Source organism: Pangasianodon hypophthalmus, chromosome 1 (assembly GCF_027358585.1).
Source record: "Pangasianodon hypophthalmus isolate fPanHyp1 chromosome 1, fPanHyp1.pri, whole genome shotgun sequence".
NCBI lineage: Eukaryota > Metazoa > Chordata > Actinopteri > Siluriformes > Pangasiidae > Pangasianodon > Pangasianodon hypophthalmus.
In genome coordinates this window covers 16,548,660-16,574,404 of record NC_069710.1, presented here as the reverse complement: position 1 = coordinate 16,574,404, position 25,745 = coordinate 16,548,660, and the positions used below count along the sequence as shown (strand labels likewise).

The window sequence follows — 25,745 nt, the reverse complement described above, 5'->3', positions numbered from 1 at the left end:
TGCTAGTGTGGGATTGATGAGGAGGTTTTTTGTCAGACAGACCAGCACAATAATGTGTTTTGACACTGTGTGAATCAAATAAGCCTGTCCCCACCAGTGCATGCAGACATCACCGTCCTCGACTCATGTCTAAGGGCAACTTTTTTGTTAAATATGCTAGTAATGAAACATCTCAAAGAAGAGACTATACAGCTTAAGATGATGTTTTGTTACATATTTCATGAAATTCACTGAAGTTGACATAAGAAGCCTGAAAGCTGATGCTACATCTTTAATCACACTTATATATTTTTTTTCTTGGAAATCAACATCAGCTGTGATGGTAAAAAAATATGAGTTACAGAGATTAAAAAAAGAAAGTGTTTTCCATCCATAGGTGACACTTGGACGTCTCGGCAGGGTAAACTGACAACCGCCTAAATATACAGTGGCTATGTGCAGGCCACTCGCATTCTTCCACATCAACCTTGGCAAACCATGTCTTTATGGATCCTGCTTTGTGCACAGGGGCATCGTACTATTGAAACAGGTTTGGGTCCCTTAGTCTCAGGAAGGGAAATCATAAAGCTACAGAATATAAAGACATTCTAGACAATCGTGTGCTTTCAACTTAGTGGCAACAGTCTTACTCACTCGCTTAAGTGCACACAGGGCAGTGAGCATTGATTTTTGATGACAGTATCTGTATTTAATCAGTTTCCTTTTTGAAGGAGATCTAGGCTTGTAAACCGATGTGCTGGAGACGAATTGGAGATTGTTGGATCGTTTTTCCGGTTCAAACAGCTTTTTCCTTTACAACCCTACTATTAGTAGCTCCATTAATTATTAATTAAATATTATTCTGATGTGAGTTTACAATTGAGGTTAACACTGAGTCAGTTCCAGGAATCAGGCAGTGAGACAGGTTGACTGAGTGATGTGGGAGAGAGGTGAGAAGGTGAGGGTGAAGGTCAGCTAACACAACCCAGTACAGATGAGCCAAGGGACAAGACATGGCATTAAAACAAACAGTCACAGTTATTAGTAATATCCACAGCACTCAAAATGTCTGAAAATGTGCATAAAATAGACCACCACCTGCCCTGTCTGCCGTCCATCCCCAGAGTATATTTCAGACCTATGACAAACACTGAAATAGGCTAGTAACATTCTAGTATTTACTTGAGGCACATTCAAGTGGAACAACTCCCTATTTTTAATCATTTAGCCTTCTCAAAGAGAGCAAAAACACACATTAAAAAACAAAAATTAACCCTCAGTGCTAAATCCTGACCTAACAAATGACCACACCTGGCTAGCAATGGCATTGTGCTGCTATCATTTGATGACCCATATAAAGCTCACCCGTGTGTGTGAGTGTGTTAAGAGGAGAACTTGGGGTTTCTTCCAATCTTCTGTGAGTCCAAAACAAACTGACAGTCTAATTAACAGTGTGGATGCTCAGCCATCGGGCCATATGTGCTTACTGGGGGAAGTGGGAATACACCATCAATTCACCAGTGACTTTAAACACACTAATTGGACCCTCATAGAGCCTAGCAGAGAATTTACAAGAATTCTCAAATACCCCAACCTCCTCTGTCTTTTTCCTCTAATTACCCTGGTTTTATAACTGTGAACAAGAAGGAAAAACCTCACACACATAGTACGAGCAACTTGGATGCTTATCTTAACAGTGTGTACATAGTGCAAACGTTTGTGGGAATTAGTGTATAAAACAGAGAGTGCACTTTCATGTATAAGCGGCTGCTAAATAATTAAATTTGGTAATAGAAAACTAAGAGATATAATTGTTGTCGTTTGCATGCTATCCTTTTAATTACTTTTTGGTTCCGTTTCATTCCATTTGAATTGACAACTTGATCAAGTTTTAATTGCCAGTTTTAGGAAACAGCTTATCTGCTTGCCTCAAGCCCACACAGCACAAAATGACCTGCTTGAGTGACAAACACACAAACACAGAAAACGAATGCACACTTGCGCATAATTTAAACTGACTCCCTTTTTATTGAAACACAAACACTCACACACACATACACACGCACGCACACACAGAAAAAAACATAGACCTACACAGCAGATGCGCCATATCTGACAAGCTGGGAGATGCAGATGCAGCAAACAGGAGGTCCATTCATTTCCCTTCAGCAGAACTGCAGGAAGCGAGGGAGAGAGGTAAAAAGCAGGGGGAAGAGAAGACCAATTTATCACGCCTTCGTCAGGCAATTGTCCAAGTAGGACCCAAATCCAAACGAGAGCAGCGCTGCAGCCTGAAGCCACCCAAGAATTAAGTATAAATGTCCATTAGCCTGCAATCTACACCGCTCACCTTCAAACTCCACACAAAGCTACATTTTAAGCAAAAATAAGCCTTTTATCAAAACAATTAATTAACAACCTGGCTGTCAAGCTTAACTTTAGAAAATGGCTGAAAAAAAGCAAAGGCCAAATTTAGCTAAAATGTGAAGACTGTCACCTTTTTTCCCCCTCAAAATGAAAGCTGCCAAAACAGCAGGACACTGCAGTGTTCCTTGATATTTAAATATGCATGAATGTTGATGGCATTTAGCTGCTTCACACCATCCCCCACACAAGAACACATTTTGAATAAGAAAAAAGGGTTTGAATTTCTTCGGAAAATAAAGCCAGAGGTGAAACAATTAGGAAAAAAATTCACAGTGCACTCAAGCACCCTGTGAAAGAGAAACTAGTTTCATAGCTGAAGCACTCATGTGTGACTTCAGCCAAGGTGACCAATTAGGAAATGTGACCCAGTGAAGACTTTAGAAGGTGTATATACAACAGAGTAAAAGCACTAGAAATGAGCCCGTATTAGAGTACTCAATAGCAGTACATTAGTAGAAGTAAATTTGAACAGCATATTAGCTGTAATCACAACAGTTTTCATACATTCCTGTTAGGTCACAATAACTACTTTTGTTGGACGATATATTGTCCCAGAAATAATTGCGATAAACTATATTATTGTCATTTTAAGACCATTTAATGCCACTAATATAATGATAATATAATAGAAGAAGCTTCAGACACTGGAATTGGAATGTACAAAAAAAAATAAAAAATCAACAGTCCACAAGGGAGCACAACGAATAAATACAAACCAAACAGTGCCATTTTATATTGTATATCGCAAACAACAAACCTGGCTGTTAGCATTTATTTTTAAACTAAAGTGCATAAAATTGTAAAATTACAAAATCCAAAGATTTAACCTAGGCTCTCTCAGGCCTGTTCCAGTGTTAATTTTCACACTGTTTTTAGTCATAGTTTTTTGTCTTCTGACAAAAATATTCTTTAAATCTAGTCAGTATTTCATCATGTCATATTTATTAATTTAGTCAATTTCACTCTAAAATGGCGTAGAATATTAGTCGACGGCATTTTAGTTGACGAGAAAATGCAAAAATTAAACCAAATATTCACACATTTTATATATTAACTTAAACATATATCAACAAAAACATGTGAAAACTCCCCTTGTTGTGAAAACCTGATCTCCTGAAATAACATTATTACAATGAGTACACTATTGTCATACAATATTGTGAAGTCTTTATGCTTTAGTTCTTCATTGTTCATGTTTTAGTGCGTTGTTACGGAAAGAGTTTTATTCTTCAAAAAACATCTTAGTGCACTGTTGATATCTCGTGTGTCGTTTTTTCAACAGTATGTTTTAATTTAAATCAGTGCTAGGGCTTGCTACACATCTTAAATTCGGATGCACACAGTTTTTGCATTTGAATGTGCATTTTTATCTTAAATTCAAATTTTAATTTGACAGCCAAAGAGCAGATGAGAGGACAGAAGCAGCATCAATGTCTAAAATGTTGGAGATATTCAACAAACGTGTGTAAACACCATGGGCAATATTGAGGTCAGCAAAAAATGATTGCGGTCATGTCCATATATCATATGATAAGTCGATAGCGTAATTATCGTGACAGGCCTAATTTCGGTTGGTATGTATGTCTCAATTTAAAACATAGGACCACTTACGTTAGCATATCATATTGTATCTGCTAACATTTTGCTCTGGAGCATTTATGACAAGGGAAGTGTGTGAATGTTCTTGTGCCCCTAAATGTACTACACTCTTCTTGGCATGTTTTATACAGCGGTTTGGGAAGACGGCGGTTTAGCCAGAGGAAAAAGAATTTTTTCCTCTCGTTATCTGTATGCAGCCGACTAACTGCATGGAGGTACAATAAAGGAGACAGTTAACTTAGTTAGTCACATATTCCGTAAGTTAACTCTGTGCCTTGAGGAAACGTTGTGAAAGATTAAATGTGGAATGCTATGGCACATGGTTATATCGAGTTTAAAGTGTCATTGTGTGTACTTTATCCAGCCTAGAACAATGCGTACCCACATTGCAGTCGATAAAATCTTAATGTTGTGTGCCATACATGTCATTTTTAAACATTCATTATTATTATTTGCATACCCTTTTACTAATTTTTGGTCCATTTTTATTTAAAATTTTAAATTTTTAAATTAATTAATTTTAAATTTTTGTTTAATTTTTTTATTAATGAATTTTGAACAGTAATTTGGCCTGGAATGCTCATTCATAAGTGTAATAAAACAGCTAGTGCTCTTATCATTCATATCAACATGCTAGCTTTATGATAATTTGTGTTGTTATTTGACACATTACACCCAGACTACCCAGCTCTCAGATCCACCCGTCAGGTTGACACGTATGCATGGATGTCTTGCGATACTCAAGACATCCTTACAAGAGCTTGATAATATGTAAGCAATATAAAACAACAACTTTTTTTTCTAAGTTTATGAATGATTAAAACACATGATTTAATTTCATGTATGGGTTTCATGCAAGTGGATAAACAGCATAGGGCTCAATTCAAACAGACTAACTGCTGCCAAAGCGTCTTAAAAATTATCCAGCAACAAACACGCTGTTACTCAGCTTGGCTTAATCTGGGAAGAGCTGCTTATTATTAAGTGGCTTCCTGCTACTTTTTAAGTTTAATGAGGTTTGAGTTTAAGCACTTCTCTATGCTACAGTTCTTCTACAGTGTACTCTCAGTCAAGCAATGCACAGCTGGATATCTCTGAGCAACAGTAAATCAAAATACCTCTCATCTGACGAGTTATTTCTGTTGCTGGAGTAATTCATTCTCCCACTGTAATGCTGATCTGGTCAATTTTTCAGATATGCAGCTTACTAGCTGTAGCCTTCTGTACCATTAATCTCTGGCTTGCTTCTGCATTAGTTAGGATGCCAGAGGGTGGGTGGGGGGAATCAAACAGTTAGAGATGGCACCAATCTGATATCCAGTAATGGTATCGGGCAAGATATCAGCAGAAAATGGTGTATCGAATATCAGAGTAAAAAAAAAAAAAAAAAAAAAAGACCAAATCCAATTTAATTCTGCACTGAATCCACCTGAAATATCATAAATTGCTTATAGCACAGTGTAACATAAAGCATCGCAAAGTGAATCACAGGATAATATCAGCCAAGGCTTCAGACTAATGGTGTCCAGGGAAAGATAAAAATAGTGCAAGGGAGGATGTCAAATCTATTTTGGGAAGCTTTCAGGGCAATAACATTTAATCTCTGTAAAATATATAAGGTAAATAAAAGTTAGGAAACAGAAAACTGTGCCAATGGGTTACTATTAAAAAGTGCCACAGTGGACATCAATGTGTCAACTTTCAGGCCACATTACTAATCGTGACTCAAGCTCTCCTCTATGTTCTTGCTCCCATTATTATTTATTCCACGCAGAACAGCATAGGTGGATTACATGTTGCTTATTGGTCAGTATCAGAGCTATTAAAGGCATATTTTAGTGGACTGGTATTGTCTATGCTAAGACTGATCAGATTCTGATCTGGTTAAGGTAGCCCTCATTACCCGAGTCTCCTGAGTGGCGCAACAGAAAAACGTTCACCCTATCATCAGGAGATCGCAAATTCAAATCCTACTGATGCTATAGTCACAGTAAAGAGAGTAGAATTGTCTGTGCTCTCTGGGTGCAAGAGATAGAATACACACTCTCTCTTTCCTGTCAGTAACAGTGACTGAACATGGGCAGCGGTGAACACCTGCATGCAGGTTTTCTCCATGTGTGTTAAGCTACCATGTGATGCAGCAGTTAGAAAAGATGCCTCATGTCTTTCGTCCTCCCCAGTACCTGTTGTATGATAGGGAATTGCTATCTGATGGGTGCGAATTGGTGACCAAGTTGGAGAGAAAACGGGCAATATAATTTAAAAAAAGAGACTACCACATGTAAAATGTCACTCTGCACCTATTCCACAGCAGTAATAGCGTGTTCTAAGCTGAGAGAAATTAGCTGGCTACTTTGTTCATGTTGGAGCATTCAAGACACCATATAAAAAAACCGTATGGCTATTAAACAAAACAGTTAAGTAATGTGTCCTACTATGTGCATGTTAAAAACAGAAGCCATTTTACAATGTAAGGAATAACACACTCAGACTCAGAGTGGTGTTGTGCCACTTATGCCCTAATACCACTGTAGTATCTATACAAAGATCCCTATTAGCAACATAAATTTCTATAGAGCAGACAAGTGATTGAGAAAAACAAGCTCTGTAATAATATCAGAGCAGTGTGAGATAAAAGTACCATATTGTAAATTACATGGCACTTACAGTTTGGCTGAAGCGTATTCAGAACCTATCGGTTTTTGCACATTCTATTGTGTTACAGATTTAATTTATGGATTAAATAGACTTTTTTTGCCTTCAATCTACACACAATAACACAATGATAAGCAAAAAGAAACAAGGTTTATTAAAAGCACAAAACTGAAATCTCATTTAAATAAGTATTCAGACCCTTGGCTAAGGCACTCCAATTTGAGCGCAGGTGCCTTCTGTTTGTTTTGATTATCTTGAATTGTCTCTAGTATTGGCCTGGCGTCCAATGGTGGTAAATTCAACTGATTGCGCATGATTTAGAAAGGCACACACCTGTGTGTGTAAGGTCTCACAATTCACAGTGCATGTCAGACCAAAAACCAGGCCATGAAATCCAAGGAACTCTCTGTAGACCTCCACGATCAAATTGTGTAGAGACATAGATCTGGGCAAGGATATAAAGCCATTTATAAAGCTTTGAATGTTTACAAGAGCACAGTGGTCTCTATCATTGTGAAATGGAAGAAGTTTAGAACCACCAGGACCATCTGGCCAAACTCAGTAAACAAGTTAAAAGGGCTTCGGTCAGGAAGGTGAACAAGAACCCAATGGCCACTCTAACAGAGCTTCAGAAGTCTACTGCAGAGATGGGAGAACCTGCCAGAAAGACATTTCAGAAATACTCCAGCAATCAGCCCTTTATGATAAAGTGTCTTGACGGAAGGCGCTCCTGAGTAAAAAGTCATATGTCAGGCACTTAAAGGACTCAGAGTATGAGGAAAAATATTCTCTGGTTTGATGAGACAAAAAAATGAACTCTTTGGGCCGAACCCCAAGTGCTACATCTGGCACAACCAGGTACTGCTCATCAACTGGCTAATACCTACAGTGAAGAAGGGTGGTACCAACATCATGCTATGGCTGTGCTTCTCAGTCGGAGGGTCTAGGAATCTAGTCAGAATTAAGGGAAGGATGAACGGAGCCAAATATAGAGAGGTCCTTGAAGAAAACTTGCTCCAGAGTGCAGACAACCTCAGAATGGGGCAATAATTTACCTTTCAGCATGACAACATCCCAAAGCATACAGCTAAGACAATGCTGATGTGGCTTTGGGACAGCAGGTGGTCATCTGCATGATGAGGCTTTGGGCATTCCAGATCCTTTCTTTCTGGCAACGTTACCTGTTTCAAAGCGCTGACCTATTCTCTTAATAGTTGAAAGAGAAATAGGGAGTTCCTCTGCCTTTAGGGTCTTGTAAATTTCAGAATAGCTCCAGATGGCTGAACAAAGACTATGTGGTTTCTGACTGCAACCCCTGCATGATATTTAGATTTTTTTTTTAGCAGATCGTCTCGCTCCTTTATCATGGGACTCACAACACTGCATACTGTAGATCTCTCCCTGCTCTATCAATCCTGGTTCCATTCCTGAGCTTGTTATCAGGCCCTTGATGGGCTGCATCACTTTTAAGGACAAAAAGTCCCAGTAGATATTCTTGGAAAATGTTCTACACCCTGATATGTGTTGAATTTTACATGAAACATTTTAATCATTATCATGATTCTACCTTTGTGTACAAGAAGACTATATAAATGAATTTCCCTGTTTCTAGCTTTTACCCAAACAGTTCACTGCACCAAAAGTAAATGAGCAAATGGTGGCACAGGAGTGCATTTGTTTAATTCTTGCTAATTTCTTGACCAATGATTTGTTGTTAAGACCATTGAAAGTTTCATATTTTGCCTTTTTTTTTTTTTTGCACAGATTTGTAAGTACTTTTTTTTTTTTTGCTTCGAGCAGAAGCAAAGTTTCAGGACGGTTCTGAAAAATGTTAGTCTGGAGTCCTGTAGTAGCTAACTCTGTAGCTCTGTTAACATAACATAGAGAATGTCCAATTTTTCTCACATTTGCACTGTAATTTTGTGTTAATTGTTATTGATGGCTATGTATTTCCTGTGCATATTGTGCTAGTGAAAGAGCATTTAAGCAGTTGGAGTGTGGTCATTTTAAATAGCTATGTTAAGTGGATTGCTACAATGAAAAAGATCTCATTTTAGCTCAAGTTCAAGTTTAGTAGTTAAAAAAAAACATTGTACCGGCCACTCAAGGGTTCGGTATTGTTTCAGGTAAAAATAAAGGTTACAGCCACTTCACCAAGATCATCAGACTGGAGACTTCCCAGTATTCAAAGTGGAAAAGCTTGTTCTAAAGATTATTCTATCACCAAGAACAAGAGTTTTTAACAGATGTAAGTGTGTGTGGATATTTTTTTTTTTAACCAGAGTGTCCTTTCATGTTTATTTAACTCCTAAAACACAGAAAACTGAAACAATAAAGCATTACACTCAGTATTATATTTATATATGCTGTGTTTGTTCATTTCTATGCCAGATTAACATGCTATTCTTATTCTTACACACCTGCCTTGCATGTCTGAATAAATCTCACTCACTCTCTCTCACACATGCGCACACACACACACACACACACACACACACACAGGCAGTGAATAAAAAGGGATCAGAAAAGGCAATCAAGCAGGATTAATTATGGATGTGTTTTTGCTTCAGAGCATTGAGCCAACAGCAGCCTACACACTCTGAAGTGGAAGTACATAGGTAGTGTGTAGTCTCTTGTTCATGTTAAGTTTATTCTAACTTCTGTAACTGCTTCGGCACCCTCAAAGCACTACAGGTCTCTTAAAGTAGGTACATATTTTTGTGAGTTCTCGGAGTGCGAGCGGACTCGGGGAGCTCTTTGTCTGCAGCTTTTACAGTAAAATGAGCACATAGTTTGAGTTAATGACTCTTGTTACTGATACAAAGGACAGGCAGTGAACGCTCCTGATGCGCAAGGTTTTAAATAACATCCACTCGTTTACAACATTTATATGCGCTTCTGGAAATGCATTAAGGTCATTAAACTTCATTAGGGCAAGCAGAGGCCGTACAGCCTAGAGCGGAGCAGTCTGCTTCTGTCCATGCTGCTGAAAGAAATCATCATTTATATCCAACAAATGTCACATATGGTGTTACATGTATTCACATCTAGACAGTTAAGCAAAATAAGCATACTGAGACTCGCATACAGTGTTATTCCACTTTTCGTTGTCTATTTCTGCAGTCCAGATTAGGAAATGACAAATATTTACAGTGAGCAAATTAGCAGATTGAAATATATATATATATATATATACATATATATATATATATATATATATATATATAAATATAATTATTATTATTATTATTATTCAGCTATCACCAAATTAACCACAAAGATAACTTTTCCCTATATGTGTGCATGTGTATCTGTCAAAAAAAAAAGTGCACAGAGAATTCTCCATCAGTCCCAGAAGGAACTCTTCCACATATTTATTCACAAAATTAAGAAGGCTTTTAGTGGTGTGATGTGGGGATGGTAGTCCATGTGATTCATTAGTTAAAAAGGGTCTCTAATAAATTCTCCACTTTTAATGTTCCACAGAGCTATTAAAGGCACGCCTAGCCACCATGTCCCTGTTGCCCATTATAGCTTTCAATAAATGACAATCACGCTGCGCTTAAAAAGAACAACAGAGAGGCTTCTCTGGTCTGCCTTTGGAAAGCCTCTAATAGCATGTAAAGACTTATTAGTTGCTCCGCCGTGACACTTTATAAGAACACGGCACTTTGTTTCAGAGTTGCAGAAGCTTTACCAAATGAACGAAGCTGCTGCTCCTCTTCTGTTAATTTGCAGAACTCAGCTTAAGGGCCTCCATATCAATCTTCATCAGGCCCAAAGAGGAGAGCAAATCTGCTTAAGCTGCAGGCGAATACATCACCACAAAGATAAAGCTTCTCAAAAGCATAAGTATATAGTGTTGAAACCTAAGCAAGAATCTAGTTTCAGGCGTGATTTGTCTTTTTGCCACTCTGCTGGAAATGACTTCCGTATCACCAAGTTCAGGGCCAAAGGCGTATTTTAGACTGCGCTATAGCAGAACAGAACATTCTCACAGTTTTAAGAAAAGCTGAATATTCATGTTGGCTAACACTTCATCTATTTTATACTTCTTTCATAGAGAAGGGTAAACCTTTTCCAATTTCTTGGGGAAAAAAAAAAAACATGGTATCTTGCAACAAAAAAAAATCAATTTAAAACATACAGCAAGATTAACTGAAAACAGAAAAAAAAAAAAGAAAGAAAAGAGCTCAAAGGAAAAAAAAAGTTTTGCTTTGGTCGCCAGACTGGATTTGAACAAGGCAATTTATGATATAGTTTATAACAGATATGTCAAGAGGAATGGGCAGAAATTTGACAAGCAATCTTGGAGAGATCTTGAACAGAGTCAGGACAAGTGAAAAGTCAGGACAGAGTCAGGACAAAATCCTAGCAAGCAGAAAGAAAACCCAGTATGTGACCATGAAAACCCTAGCATATGTTGGAGAAGGTGACGGCTCCATGCTAACAGCAGCATAAATGATAAAACATGTAGCTGTTGAACTGATCCTTAACTGCACTCTGCAGAAATGTTTGGATTGATGAGCAAATAGCAGAGTGTATTACTATATACAATTGTTGCAAAATTAATAAAAGCTCTGCAATCCAGTTCCTGTCCATATTACGCTTGAGAGGATAGTTTTGTGAATCGCTGACAGATTCCATCTATCATGATGGCTATCAAGTTGGACGATTTAAATGTGTGTCAGGAAATGTGCTGCCTGCAGCTTTAAGATTGACAAAAATAAATTGTGTTGTATCTCCTAATATGTACGTGTTTCCTTTTCTCCAATTTTGTATCCTATCCGAACCTTAATAGCCTGCTGTCTGACTATGGAGCAGAACAACAAAACATCTTTCTCCGATACATCCTAGCTTCCCTTGTCCATGCTGCTGAACAGATAAAGCTGTGCTAGCCTTCCTCGCTTGCAAAAGAAGGGGGGGTTAAATTAAGAAAATGGAACATGTTTATCAGGGCTACTTTGCTATGCAAGAATTCAATAAGTATCTCCGCTTCTGTTCACTACAGAGCATGTGCAAGCATAGTTTATATAATTTACGTCAAATTTATAATGAGCGTAGTTATAGCTAATGACTCTTTAGGTTTATTTTCAGTCCCAACTGCAGTTTTGCATGCATTACTGACCTTTTAACAAGTAATTAATTAAATAAAACCTAACTAAATGCTGACGCTAGCGACTAGCTGCTACAGCCTACTTGCAACCAGCTTCCAGGTTTTTTTTTTTTATTATTATTTCTTTATTTTTTTGTTTTTTCCTGAACATGTACATGACATGGTACGTATATCCGGCCATGCCCCTTTCTTTTCGCCTGAATTTTGAATCTGTTAAGCGTCCTTGAGCTTGTGGAAAGGCACTATATAAATAAAACTTCTTCTTGAATGAACTTCTTCTTCTTGAATGAGCATCGCTGCAGCAATACCCTGCTCACACATGCTGGTTGGAGCCTACACCCGTCCAAAGCGGTACTACTATCTATCAATCAGCAAGTTAGGGGCATGATATAACGATGGCATATTGTATACGATCTCACTCACTGTCTACATCTTTAGTGAAAGGTATTTACTGATCCACTTTTTTGTGGACATTTGCTGACTTGGCATGCAAGGAAAATTTCAAACAAATCAAGCAACTTGCCTGCTCAAATAGGAATACAAAATACTCACTACCCAGATATGAGTCCACAAAAAAAATAAAATAAAATAAATAAATAAATAAAAATAAATAAAAAACAGTATAACTCGATGCCAACACCACCGACAGAGAAGCCACCACCACCACCAAGTGTAGTATTTCCTAATACATGCAAGAAATACACTTCATATACACTTATATAAAATATAAGCATATATACATATATAAAATACTGTATACAAACATGAAGGAAGCTATTGAAGAAAAACTATTTCAGACATTTGACCCTGATGTGACCTTTACTTTGTTTGGATCGGAAATGTAATCAACTCATTTGCTAGTTATAACTCCATATAAATCCCACATTCGACCACTCGCTCTTGAGACATCACACTATCCAGAATCTTGGATGGATGGATGGGGACACAGATGGACTGATGACAAAAATCAGAAAAATAGCCAGAAAATTGGCCTTGAGTTCCTGAGTATGGACACATCTCTGTATGACAAAGAGACAGGAAGCTATTCAAGAAAAACTATTCTAGACATTTGACCTTGCTGTGACTTTGACCCTGTTTGGGTCAATTCCACAAATCTACTCAGTTCATTTGTTGGCTACAATGACAATCTCAACTAAATCCTACAAACATTCAGCCACTCGTCCCTGAGATAACAAGAGTCTCGGACAGACGCATCCAAATAGAAGTCAGTGCAAAGTAAAAGTAACATTTACCGAAAATAAGTGTGCCTCTTTCCTGTCTTGAATCCTTTTTCCTTTAGTGAGTTAGCTTTTATAAAATTTTATCCGTGTTTGGCCTGACTGCTGCTCTAGCTGAAGAAGCAGAAAAGTGCAGGTTCGAGGCGTCCCGCAGCAAGCAGGTTAAAGATTGTAAATGCTACAGATCAACCATAGATGGATATTTTCACCTTTGCAGTTATAAATACAATTATATAAATATCTTACCAAGCAATAGTGGATTTTGTTACTTATACTAATGAAGGAACATATAAAACAAATCAAATTCTGACCCTTTAGTTTGTCTTCTTCATTTTTCTGTCCAAAACATATGCAATCGGCTGTATGTTTGGCATTGAGTAAGAGCTCCTAAATTCCACCCCTAGAAGCCTTTGTCTGCTCATACAGCTGAGTGCAATGTTCACACAGGGAATTGCTGGATTTCATGGCTGAGGCACTGTTTTGAATGCAGATTGTATCTGACAGGCTGTGTGGTGACCTGTGTCTTTCCTTCCTCTCACATAAACATATGCACCTGAGCCTCAACCAACAAACCACACAGATACAACAAGCATGTAAAAGGCATGACTAATTAGTCCACTCAAAGCCCAATCTTCACAGATCGTTGCGTCACACTCTGTGATCCTGTAACAAACCCACCAACATAAGCCTGTCGTTAAGATTAGAATAAAAGGGCAGCAGTGCGCAGAGGAAGGAAAGGATACACGCGGCACATAAGGTCATCGCCCACTGAGACTCAAAGGAGGCTGAGACTCTGTAATCAGTGGCCTCCTATAGGCTAAGGCTTTTTAAGACTTTTTAAACAACCAGATGATCTAAAGGACAGGTTGACCTAATACAATGCAAGAATGGTTCCATTTAGAGCAAACATTTTTCACTAGTACCACTCCAATTATACATTCTGCTCTCAGACTCCCACTCCTCAGACAAACGAGTGTAAAATCCGGTATTATCTCTAAACGCTATGGAGTGCAGGAACCATACTGCTTAGCCTTAGATACTTATTTTCACACAATTTTCCAGTGGCTTAAATACTCATTTACAGTGGCAGGCAAAAAGCAAATAGGGCTGCAGAATAGGGACATAACCAAATGCAAATACATTATTCAGATTAAACAGATAATGTGTCCTAGACTGATACAAATACAGATATGAATAAGAGGTGCACTATTCTTTTTCATCCCTACGGATGCTTGCCAGAAAGGTTTACAGAGCATCTGGTTAGTACTAGAGGTCCCACAGGATGCAAACACGATACAGCATTCATTCATTTATTGTTTAGAGACGTAACTGAATAGGAATATACTATTCAGAATGAACAGATACAAAAAGGAGACACAGAATTTTTTTTTTATTATTTTCTGTGATTTGCTTCAGTAGCCTGATCTAAACACTACCTTACTGAGCACCAAAATAAAACCCTATTTCTATACAAACTGAAACCTGCTTTTATTTATAGAGCTGCTGCTCCATATAGATCCATGCAGACCACTCACTATGCACAGACCAGCATATCTCTGATGGGACTCCAATAATCATTCAATTAATAAAAAAAAAAGATTAACATGCATGTTCTCTGCATTTTTCATGAACATCCTCTATCACTATTAAAAGAAAATCTACCCGGAAAATCATACGGGCATTATAATGATGGCGCTTCAAGCACCCCAGCAGCACTGTGTCTGGATTCTGACTGTGTGCACAGAAATATTTTCTGATCTTTCTGGTACACTGTATGGCCAAAAGTTTGTGGACACCTGACCATCACACCCATATGTGCTTTTTGAACAGCCCCTTCCAGATTTAGTCCCTTCCTTCACCATTCTTCTGGGAAGGCTTTCCACTAGATTTTGGAGTGTGGCTGTGGGGATTTGCTCATTTATCCACAAGAGCATTAGTGAAGTCAGGCACTGACATCAGGCGAGGAGGCCTGGAGCACAGTCGGCATTCCAATTCATCCCAAAGGTGTTCATTGGGGTTGAGGTCAGCGCTCTGTGTAGGCCATTTGAGTTCTTCCACACCACCCTTGGCAAACCATGTCCTCATGGACCTCTCTTTGTGCACAGGGGCATTGTCATGCTGGCACATGTTTAATTCCAGCAAAGGGCATACAAAGACATTCTAGACAATTGTGTGCTTCAAACTTTGTGGTAACGGTTTGAGAAAGGTCGAAATATGGGTGTGATGGTCAGTTGTCCACAAACATTTGGCCATATAGTGTACACAGCAAATCCAAAAACCCAGGTAATTCTGTTATTAACAGGTGGCTATTAATGTCAACTATAATCAGTTGCCTGATTTTGGAAAGACAATTGTTTTGAAAGAGAGTTCCCTAGCTTACTCAGTCACAGTACATAGAAAGCTTGCCAGAAAGCTCCACAGGGTGTCTGGTTGAGACCAATTACGAAGATTGTCGAGGAACTGTAGAAGTTCAGGAGACAAATAAACACATGTTCTGCAATTGCAAAAGTATTATTATTTTGTGAATAAATTTGTGACTTCCCAGCAGCCCTGGTTTTTATCAAGTATTTCTGGGGATATTGTGATAGTGTTCCAGACCACTCCCATTTCTGGTTCAAATTCAAATACAGATATCTGAAGCACTAAACAGATATAGATAGTGTCATTGTGTTACTACTACACAGCATGAGACACCAGGAAAAAGCATGAGATGCTAATGAGTAGAAGACTGAAACATCTTTTTACTACAACGAATCTGAAAAGCCAAGACAAGCTACCTTTACACGCAGCGTTCTAATCTGATAAGATAGAATCCAAATAGAAAATCTCATATGTACATTTTAAGAAGATTAGAATTCTGAGGCCAGTCTGAATCTGTGTGCCATTATGTATGCGTGTGCATTTGAGTACCGAGTCATGCACTCAAACCAATACAGCAAACAATCCATGTTACACATGATTTAAAAATAAATGACATGCTGGCATCAGGCATCGGACTATCATTTCATAAAGCTGTCTATGTGTTGGATATTTCCCAGATTTTTAAGGGACATATAAATGATTTAAAAAAAACCCTTTAGGGAATTTATTTCTTATGCATTTATTCCTAGACCATACATTTTAATGTTTATAATAAAGGTAATAAATCAGCTTTAATGGTTGGGAGAGTGTACATTTTCTATACCAGAATGAATGTGGACGAATATGAAAATTTACTGCCGCCACAATTCTTCTCGCTGTCTGTTTAATAAGGACATTCACACCACAGTGCTGGTGAATTCTCTCATCTGATTGGTCAGAATGTGTGGAATAATTTTCCGTAACAGCAAGGCTCTGACAGTAGTGCCGACGCCAAGGCAAATCGCTTGTTCTAATAGGTTGTTGTTTCTATAATAACAGCTCATTGACAGGGATTTGTACAGAGGGTGCGCCATATAATCTAAGAGTAATAATAAACAGATTAAAAACGTGTTGTTATTTAAAAGTTAAAATTATCATACATAGAGGGTGAGACAAACAAAAACCTTAAATGAGTGACATACATTAGAATTGAATAAATCTTTTTCTAGAGGAATCCAGACATTTGTTAAGCACTGGAACGCTTGCATTGAGCAAAATGGAGATTATGTAAAAACATGATACACTTTCGTTACACTACTTTCATTTGAATGTTCATTTGACATTTGATTATTTAATATTTACGGAAGGAGGCACACTAGGAGTCTGAGCAGAGCTATTTCCTGTAGCAGCGTGCCCCGTTATGTTTTTTGCCTCACTTAGAGGACATTCACTTTAGACAATCATTATGTAAATTGTCCAAAAAAAAAAAAAGGGGTGACTGAAAACTCAGCTAATATCCTAAACTAACACAGTCAGGACTCATGCTCCTTGCTGCTATGGTAACGCTGACGCTACAAGTCGCTCGTCACATGAAAGTTACATCTGAACCGAGATTTTCAACAGAGTGCCACGTTCAGGGTGCATAACAATTCACCTGGAATCTGCTAGCCAAATGAATTTATGCTTTTTTCATACATGAAAATCTTTGCATGTTAACATGCTGCTGAGAGAAGTAAAGAGATGGATAAGTGTGGAGTGAGAGAAAGAGTGAAAAAAAAACACACACAGACCTCATCTAGCTCTGTGATGTAGACAGGCTTCTCCTGGAAGCCGATAGGCATGGGCTCGTTGGGTGGGATCTCAACCTGCTCAAACATCTTATCATTCTCTCTCCGGATGCTCTCAGGCAGCAGCATCTGCAGCAAAAACAAAAATCAACAAACAAGTACAACAGCAGGCTGCATTAGCCAAAACCAGTTGCAATTTACCACCGGGGAAAGAGACAGAACCATTAGCATCCATTAGCTCCCCACAACCCCAACAAACTCAAACACTCCTAACTGCAGCCAAGGCCAGCCATCAGCCTCCAAAACCACTGCAGCTGCATGTGTCAGGCTGGCCTGGGCCATCTTTTACCTTTCCTGTCAAATAAGCTGATGGAAGCTGTTGAAAGAGATTTTAAACAAACAAACACACACACACACACACCTATGTTCTCAGTGCTACTTGCTCTAAATAACACCTGTTTTCCCAAACAGAAAAAAGTGTTTATGCAAACCATTTATGTTGCAAGAGTCCCTTTAAGGAACTAAAATGAAGATATCATGATACAGACTAATAAAACCAGGATCCAGGTAATCTACTCAGGGAAGATTCAGAGTTGTATAGAGGATTTAAAGTTTCAATTTTCTCAGCCTCTAAAGCAATTAAAGCTACACCTTACCTTGGAGCCTCCGATGAAGGCAGAGGTCTTTTTGGCTTCAGCATAAGCATCGTAGACATGAGGGTAGTGAATGCGCTCATATTCTCTCTGATGTCCTAACACTGGGGAACGCCGCGCGGTCAGCAATGCCTGCTCTCTGGAGACACACACACATACACACACAAGATCATCAGAGACCAGCTAAACACAGTAAAGGGAAAAGATATTATAATGAAATAGGTGTGACTGTGACAGGAATTGACATTACAATTAACTGATAGCTCCTGGTTAATAAATACAGCTTTCACACTCGCCAAAAAGGGTCTAAACTGATAATGTCATTCTTGATATGCATACCTATTAATTGTAATTGTCAAGCAAGAAGCATTCATGATTTAAAAGAGCTAAGCAACAAACAAACTACAAACTACACTGAAGTATCTTTGGCAAAGTGAGGAAATGCCACTGTGAGATTTTCATTTTACTTCGCAGCTAATTTCTTGCACTAAATAAAATTTAAATGCTTTGTACAGGGTATGCCAAAAAGAGATTTTGCATTTGTATTTGTAAACCACTCAGTGTAAAGCAGTTACCATTCCATAATTATAAAACAGCAATCATCTGAAAAGCAACAGATATATCTAGCTAACTATTAACATTAATGGACATACGATAATTCACATTAATTCAACAGAAAATACTCAATGCCTAATGTTATCACTCCTGATCACCTTCTTATCTTAACCAGCCAGGAAATCAACAAAACAAACAACCCACCTTTTTACATTTTACCAGTTTACATACTGTATGTGAGAAACAAACATGTTTGTAATGTGTTGCCCTGTGAATCCCGCATGCTCATAAACAGTGATAATGGCCATGGATGCTCAAGAGTCTTGTTTTCATCATTACAGGATTGCATCCTCTGTATCTGTAATGAGATCCTGTTATTTTCCAGACAAGACTGTGCAAGCCGAAGTGTATGCACCTACACACAGTCTACACTAAGTAAAAGTACTAAACTCAGGTCCTAATGGATATAATAGTTTGCACATTATAATTTGTTTAATTTAATAATAATGTTGAACTGGTTATGGGTTAAGGGAAATATGCTGCACCATTCGGTCACCTGCCAATTCCCACCCACTAGCCAGCTCTCCCCTATCATACAACAACTACCAACCAGGAAGCGCAAAAGCTAACGTGCTTCCTCTGAGACACTTGAACCCAGCCACCGAATCTTTCTGAAATACTGCTCTGGTGCATCACAGGGCAACGTAACCCACTCGAAGGAAAGTGCTATCTACCCTATTCCGCATACATGAGCTCACAGATTCCCCACAATTGATTAGTGATGCACAAACATAAAGAAAGCACACACAATTTTTGCTCCTGACCACGAATGGCTCTGGATTCAAACACTTTTCAGTTGCATCACTCGGGTGAAAAAGTGCAGCGTTTTATCATGGTACACAGCTGCTTGGCTGAACTTGACTGGAAAAGCTATATTATTTTGAAAATAGAAAAGCCTTTGCCCTATTGTCCGAAGATCGCAGGTTCAAATTACAATAATGCTAAAGCTACCCGTGGCCAGAAGCCAAGAGAGTTAAATCGGCCATGCCCTCTGTGTGCGCGGGATGACATACTCTCTCCCTCCTGTCAATCACAGTGTCAGCAGCCAATCACAGGGGTCTGTGATTTCATCTGTGTGGAAGAGGCAGACAGTGCTATCCTCCATATGTATTAGCAGCATCCCTATTTGTAGCTAACTACTCCCCAACACGATGCATTCTGTGTAAGTGACAGTGACATGGGTAGCTTTAGCTAACTACTCCCCAACACGATGCATTCTGTCTAAGTGACAGTGACATGGGTAGCTTTAGCTAACTACTCCCCAACACGATGCATTCTGTCTAAGTGACAGTGACATGGGTAGCTTTAGCTAACTACTCCCCAACACGATGCATTCTGTCTAAGTGCACTAACATCGCAGTGATTGATTGTGCAAATCTACTAAAGATCCCCTGATCAACAGTAACTAAGCTGGAAGTGTTAACTCCTTTATTTCTTCAATAAACAGATCTTTAACCTGTTCCTGTTCCAGCTGCCACTGGAAACCTCACTCACACTCTCTCTCTCTCTCTCTCTCTCACACACACACACACACACACACACACACACACACACACACACACACACACACACACACCCTGCTGGATTATGCTGCTGACCTCAGAGTTGTGTAGTGACACAACACAGCCTTTGAACACTTTGGTTTAACTTCTCATCTGTGCAGTTACAATGAGCTTCACTTAGAACAGGGCCACTTTGGTGGAAGTGAATCTCTTTAGAGACCTGGTACAGAAAGAAAACCGTTTCTTCTCCCTTTATCACATCTTCCGGGGAAAAAAGCCTATTGTGTCTTCTCGGATAGCACAGTGAAATTTACCTAGCTAATAACTACACCTACATAGCATGTAAACCCAAGCAAAGATGAAACACTGATACTCTTCAAATTGCATTGTGTACTTATTTTCCCCTCTTCAATGAACACACCACACTCTGATTAAAAATATACAGAGGTGTCTGTTTCTAATATAAAAGGAGGATCAGAGGGGCCACAGAAAAACAGAGAGAGAGAGAAAGTGAGGAAGAGATCATACGTTTACCTCTGCAGTCTCAGCTCCTTAGGGTCAAAATGAAAAACTGCTTCTGACGGTTCACCCTCATCTCCTCGTTTCTCTCTCTTCCTCTCCCTTTTCTCCTCCCGACGGTAGAGTTTCATCATCTGCCTCTCCTGCTCAGACTGAATGGTCACCTGACAGCCATATGCGGGTTTAGCAGACTCCACATTTTTAAGCATCCCATCTGCAAAACAAAAAGCTAGTTCAAAACACAGTATGAAATCATGCAATTGCCAATTCTTTTCTTAAGCACTGTCTCTTTTTAAAATCGACTGTCTGCCAAAAGTGACTTGCTTATAACATATTACCAACAATGTAGTTACAGTGTAATAGCGCCATCATTGCAGTAAAACATATTATTATGTTAATGGTAGCTTCACTGTTCGTTCCACGTCTGCTTATTCAGAATGTAATAACCGTGTGTAAATGTTTTAATATTCATTATGCAACAGTTAGTTCCAGTCCATCTAATCTGATTAGTCGAGTGGCGTTCCAAGAGTGCCTATACTTCCTATAACCGCACTGGGACATTTTCACTGTGTGTATCACTCCACTCATCGTTCACCACGTAAAATTCCACTTCCTAGTTGGAAACCGGTACTACAGTAGAGTTTGCGACATAATCAGCAGACATGGCAAACGCTCCTTTTCAGGAGTATTTACGTCTTTTGATTTAAAATATGAAAGCTTGTCAGATGAAAATGCAAAGGAAGAAGGGATGCCAATTTTTACCCGAAGCACCTTTAACAGGAATGTACAAAACAACCTGAACTGGCTAGCAAGCTAGTCAACGTGCTGTAAAGTGAGTGTGGCTTCTTTGAGATCTATTTCCACTAGCAGAGCACAAATAAACAGAACATTTGGCCATATTGTATCCAAAATGTCACTTACTCAGTATTATTTATATTTATATAAATATAATATATAATACATATATTTCTTGTTTATAGAACTGTTGCATAAAACAATATTGCACTTGCAATTGTGCAGTTATACTGAATACCAGCACGGCTGTGATTAGCGATGGCACTTGCCCTGCGAGCTCGTGCGTATGGCCGAATCACAGCCGTGCTGATATTCAGTATAACCACACTCTTGCTTGTGCGATATTACTTTAATACTCACTCAAACAGAAATTATTTAACAAAGAAAATCATTCTTAAAAACTACTTTTTATTTAATAGTAGTTTCTCTCAAACACATCAAAAAATACTCAGGACTGCTGCAGGCACACTATTTTTGGTTGATGGATTGTCATCATCCCAGCAGTAAAACTCCGCTGTGCTTGTTACACTCGTCAAGCACCGCACACACTACCCAATGTTTACTGCCTGAATTTTACTCAGCTTTCAAAATCTTTCTTTTTTCATATTCATAACATCAGCTGTGCATTGAAACGTAGAAAACTGTATGAAAACTCCTGATCAACATGATCCCCAAAGCCAGATGGTCGGATCAGCCAGTGTCCTCAAGGTGTCACAGGAAACGGTGTGTGTGTGTGTGTGTGTGTGTGTGTGTGTGTGTGTGATTCACCAGCCCCTCCAGTTCCACATATTTCCAGATGTGTTGTCACTGACCTGGCTGATCTAACCAGACACATTTTAGTGCAACAGTGTTAATTGTACACAGGCCTTGGTCTAATTGACACTGTTAGCTCGTCCCTGCTCACAATGACATCTTTGTCTTATCCACTTAAAATCACTTCCATTCATTCTCGGAGCATTCAAAGCCTAGATGCAAGTCAACAGATTCAACCAGGTATAAACTTAATAAAGCCACTTCATATCAGGGAGAAACAAACACTAAAACTCTACTAAAGAGACTGAAAACAGTTAAATTTTTTCATATATTTTTTTCTCGTAGATAAATGTATTTGAGGAAAGTATATATCCAAAAATATCAGACAATAACAGGATTTATGAAAGTGTGAAATTACCCAGGACTGCGAGCAGGAAAGCCTACTTATTTTCTATTAAATTAGCCAAACCGTCAGTGATATGTTGACACTGCTCGAATGGAAGGCCTGGAAGGAATAATCCCTAATCTCATTGACTCTCTGGGAGATGCAGGTGTAGCAGTCTGGCCCCAAGACAGTAAGAAAAAACTACAGCAACTGCTGTAACAGGAGAAAGAGAGATATGAAATATAACCCAGTCAACAATATTGCTGCAATATCAGCTGCTCAGACACAAAACACATGAATATGACACAAATTCACAGAAAACACTAAAGTAAACATAGTTGAAGAAAGGCTATTATGTTATGGGTGTTACGGTACAGCAGGATGACGATATATCAGGATAAAACCTAAAATATTAACACAATTATGGTGCTATATCAGTTTTACATTACAAAACACTGATATACCTCACACCCAGGTGGCAAAACAGAAAAGCATTTGCCCTATCGTCAGGAGACAGCCAGTTCAAATCCTGATGATATCACGGTCATCCATGACCAAAGTCCAAGAGAGAAACCTGGCCATGCTCTCTGGGCAGGAGGGATGGTGTTACTTTCTCTCCTGTCAGTCAGAGTGACACGAGCCAAGTGTGGGCATTTGTGAGCTCATGTATGTGTAAGAGGGTAGACAGCTCTTTCCTCCGAGTGTGTTCAGCTGTGCTTCATGTGTCTCAGAGGAAGCACGTGTTAGCATTCACTCTCATTGGTTGGTAGATGTTGTGTGATGAGGAGAGCTAGCTAGTGGGTGGGACGAGGGAAAATGACCAAATTGGGACAAAAAGAGGATAATAAAAATCTCTTCAGAACTGAGGTGTCAACGGTAGCTAGTGTGAAACTATAGTGTTTGTGGTTAGTATGCTGTGGCTAGATGTTAATTAGCAAAAGTAATACACACAAAAAAAAAAATCAACTGAAATTTGTGAAAGTCAACAAGAAGTATCTTTTTTCTTTTCTTTTTCCCCTGGCTGCTGGATGAAAAAAGCGCTGAAATAAGAGCTACCTACTGAACCTACTTGTCTGCAACTATGAATAAAAAGCTAATAGCCTGGAAATCTGCTTGTACTGGGCAAGTGGGCTAGTGATTTGTCCAATCCTTTGACATAACAATTGCGATAAAGATAAAATTTGCGTTATCACATTTATAACAGGCTTAATTACACAAGGCGTGCACAGTGATCAGAAAAATCAGGTTTAAAAGAAACCAATCAATCTGATTATGAGCTAATTCATTTTGCCAAAACAAAGAGCCAACCCAGACTTCAGGAAAACTGCTCTGTCATGCTGCAAGCTAACAGGCATTAACTTATGAATAAACCAAGGGTTTCATCATAATTCATTAAGCAACCTCCATGTTCTGCTGTCATATCAACAGAACAGGGAGATGACCTAATTAATAATAATTTATACAACCACATATAGAGATCCTGAATATGCTTGGTGAAATAGCACACACCAGCTGTGCAGCTTGTTGGTTTATTATTTAACAGAATGGTTAATTATCCAGACTACTGAGGAAAACTGCATCTTTACATGCTGTTCCCAGCCTGGCTATAAACAGCTGTGTGCCTCCAAGTGACCCAAAGCTATTAGTTTATTACTGTGAGCATAATTCCCCCTACATTATCCAGCCTTCCCTACGTATCGCTGTTAGAGTCATTGTTCACCATTAGATTCATTGATGTGATACTAATGAACTTTAACTTTAATGACTTTAACGTTTATAAATGGAACAGACTTGTGTTCCATTATAAATAGTACCTACATATCCAATTGTTTTTTTTAATACAAACATGACAAACATGTCTTTTGGCTTGGCATAGAGCTTATTAAGCACAAACTCAGTACATTCATGTCACAAATTAATTGTTAAAGGTGTATCAGCCAAGATGAGTCAAAATTTGACTAAGGTAAAGTTGAACAAGATTGGAATGATATTTTTACTCCTTCAGACCGCCCCATTCCACCTCATGCACAGAAAGCTCTTCCCCCAGAATCTAAAAGTACCAGCGTTTGTTATACTACATTAAGGAAGATAACACCTCACAAGTAGATAAATACCTAGCTAGCATTATGCTAACGTTGCTTGATAGGAGAACCAAAAATCTGATATCACCCACATCTCAACAGCACATCGAGTGTGGATTTTCTAACAGCAAATCAGTTTACAATACGTTACATAGACAAACGTTTTTTTACTCATTAAACTGACACCTGCGTGTGGGCAGTGTTAGCATTTTAACCTAACACTACAGATGCATGAAATTTGGTGCATACTGACTTGCTGTTGCAAGAACGAACAAGAGTGACTTCGCTGTCCTATGTTTTTTCCTTCGTTTTAAAGAGTCTTTCAGCTGACGGTCATTACCAGTGTTAGCTTGCTAGTATCGTTAGCTACATGAGAGGCTGATGCAGTTATCTAGCACTATATACATATTTTATGAAGGTGGGTCATCCAAAGCATTGCCTTACCTGGCTCTCTAAGTGATAAAAATATACCTGCTTATGTAAAGCCATCTATTCAAACAATTCAAAGCTATACAGATTGTATTTATATATCTGTCAAAGAGAATTGTCACTAATTCAGTGTCTAGCTTCAACCCCTTCAATAGTAATAAATTACCTTGTCTTGTCAAAGCCCTGCCAATGTTTATTCTAGTTTTACTGTATTTCTCTTCATTTTCTTCTCAGAGCACGTATGTTTTTTTACGTACAGACTGAGATTGGGGCAGAGTGAAGAGGTGTTGGTGAGGGTCTTTGAAATGACTGAAAGGATAGTAAATACAGATAATCACTCCAAATGGGTTTTCTCAGTAATATGATATACCTGTTCTGAGGTCATAGCTTAAAAAAAATTATCATGCTCTGCTAGTAAGTTTTTAATCGACGAAACCCTTATTAAGTAAGAAAAAAAAATCTACTACTTGCAATTTTAAAATTGTAAATGCAGTAAAATGAAACTCAATCTGTAATTGCCCTAACTTTTTAATCAACGCATAAAACAAGTTCCAGTCGGTCATTACCTCTTTAACAACCCAATCTGAATCTTTTTCACGTCATATTATAAATTTCCGTCTGGTTCTTACACCTCCTCTGGAAAAGCCAGTTCGTCTTTTTTTTCCCCCCAAATAATATTTCCAGTCTGCGATTCTCATTTCTTTGCACTCTAGTTCTAGGCTTGTCCATCCTCTCACTGACAGCGATGGCCCATCAATACTCAAAAGGATCTTTTGAATTTTTCATGCTGTCTCTGACACCTTCTCGCCCACCCTGCGATTTCCATCTCAAAGGCAACTCTTCTCTTTTCGTCAGCACTGCATTTGGGACAT

At 38.6% G+C, this 25,745-nt stretch overlaps 1 protein-coding gene across 1 annotated transcript in view; it reads right to left on the bottom strand.

Moving 5' to 3' along the window:
- ascc3 (activating signal cointegrator 1 complex subunit 3) overlaps positions 1–25,745 on the bottom strand; it is a 148,885-nt gene that overhangs the window by 100,502 nt on the left and 22,638 nt on the right. The window contains exons 6-8 of the mRNA XM_026926265.3: positions 20,446–20,644; positions 17,798–17,933; positions 17,145–17,270 (exon numbers count right to left, since the gene is read on the bottom strand). Coding sequence (XP_026782066.3) covers positions 17,145–17,270; positions 17,798–17,933; positions 20,446–20,644 — 461 coding nt within the window. The remainder of the gene's footprint in view (positions 1–17,144; positions 17,271–17,797; positions 17,934–20,445; positions 20,645–25,745) is intronic.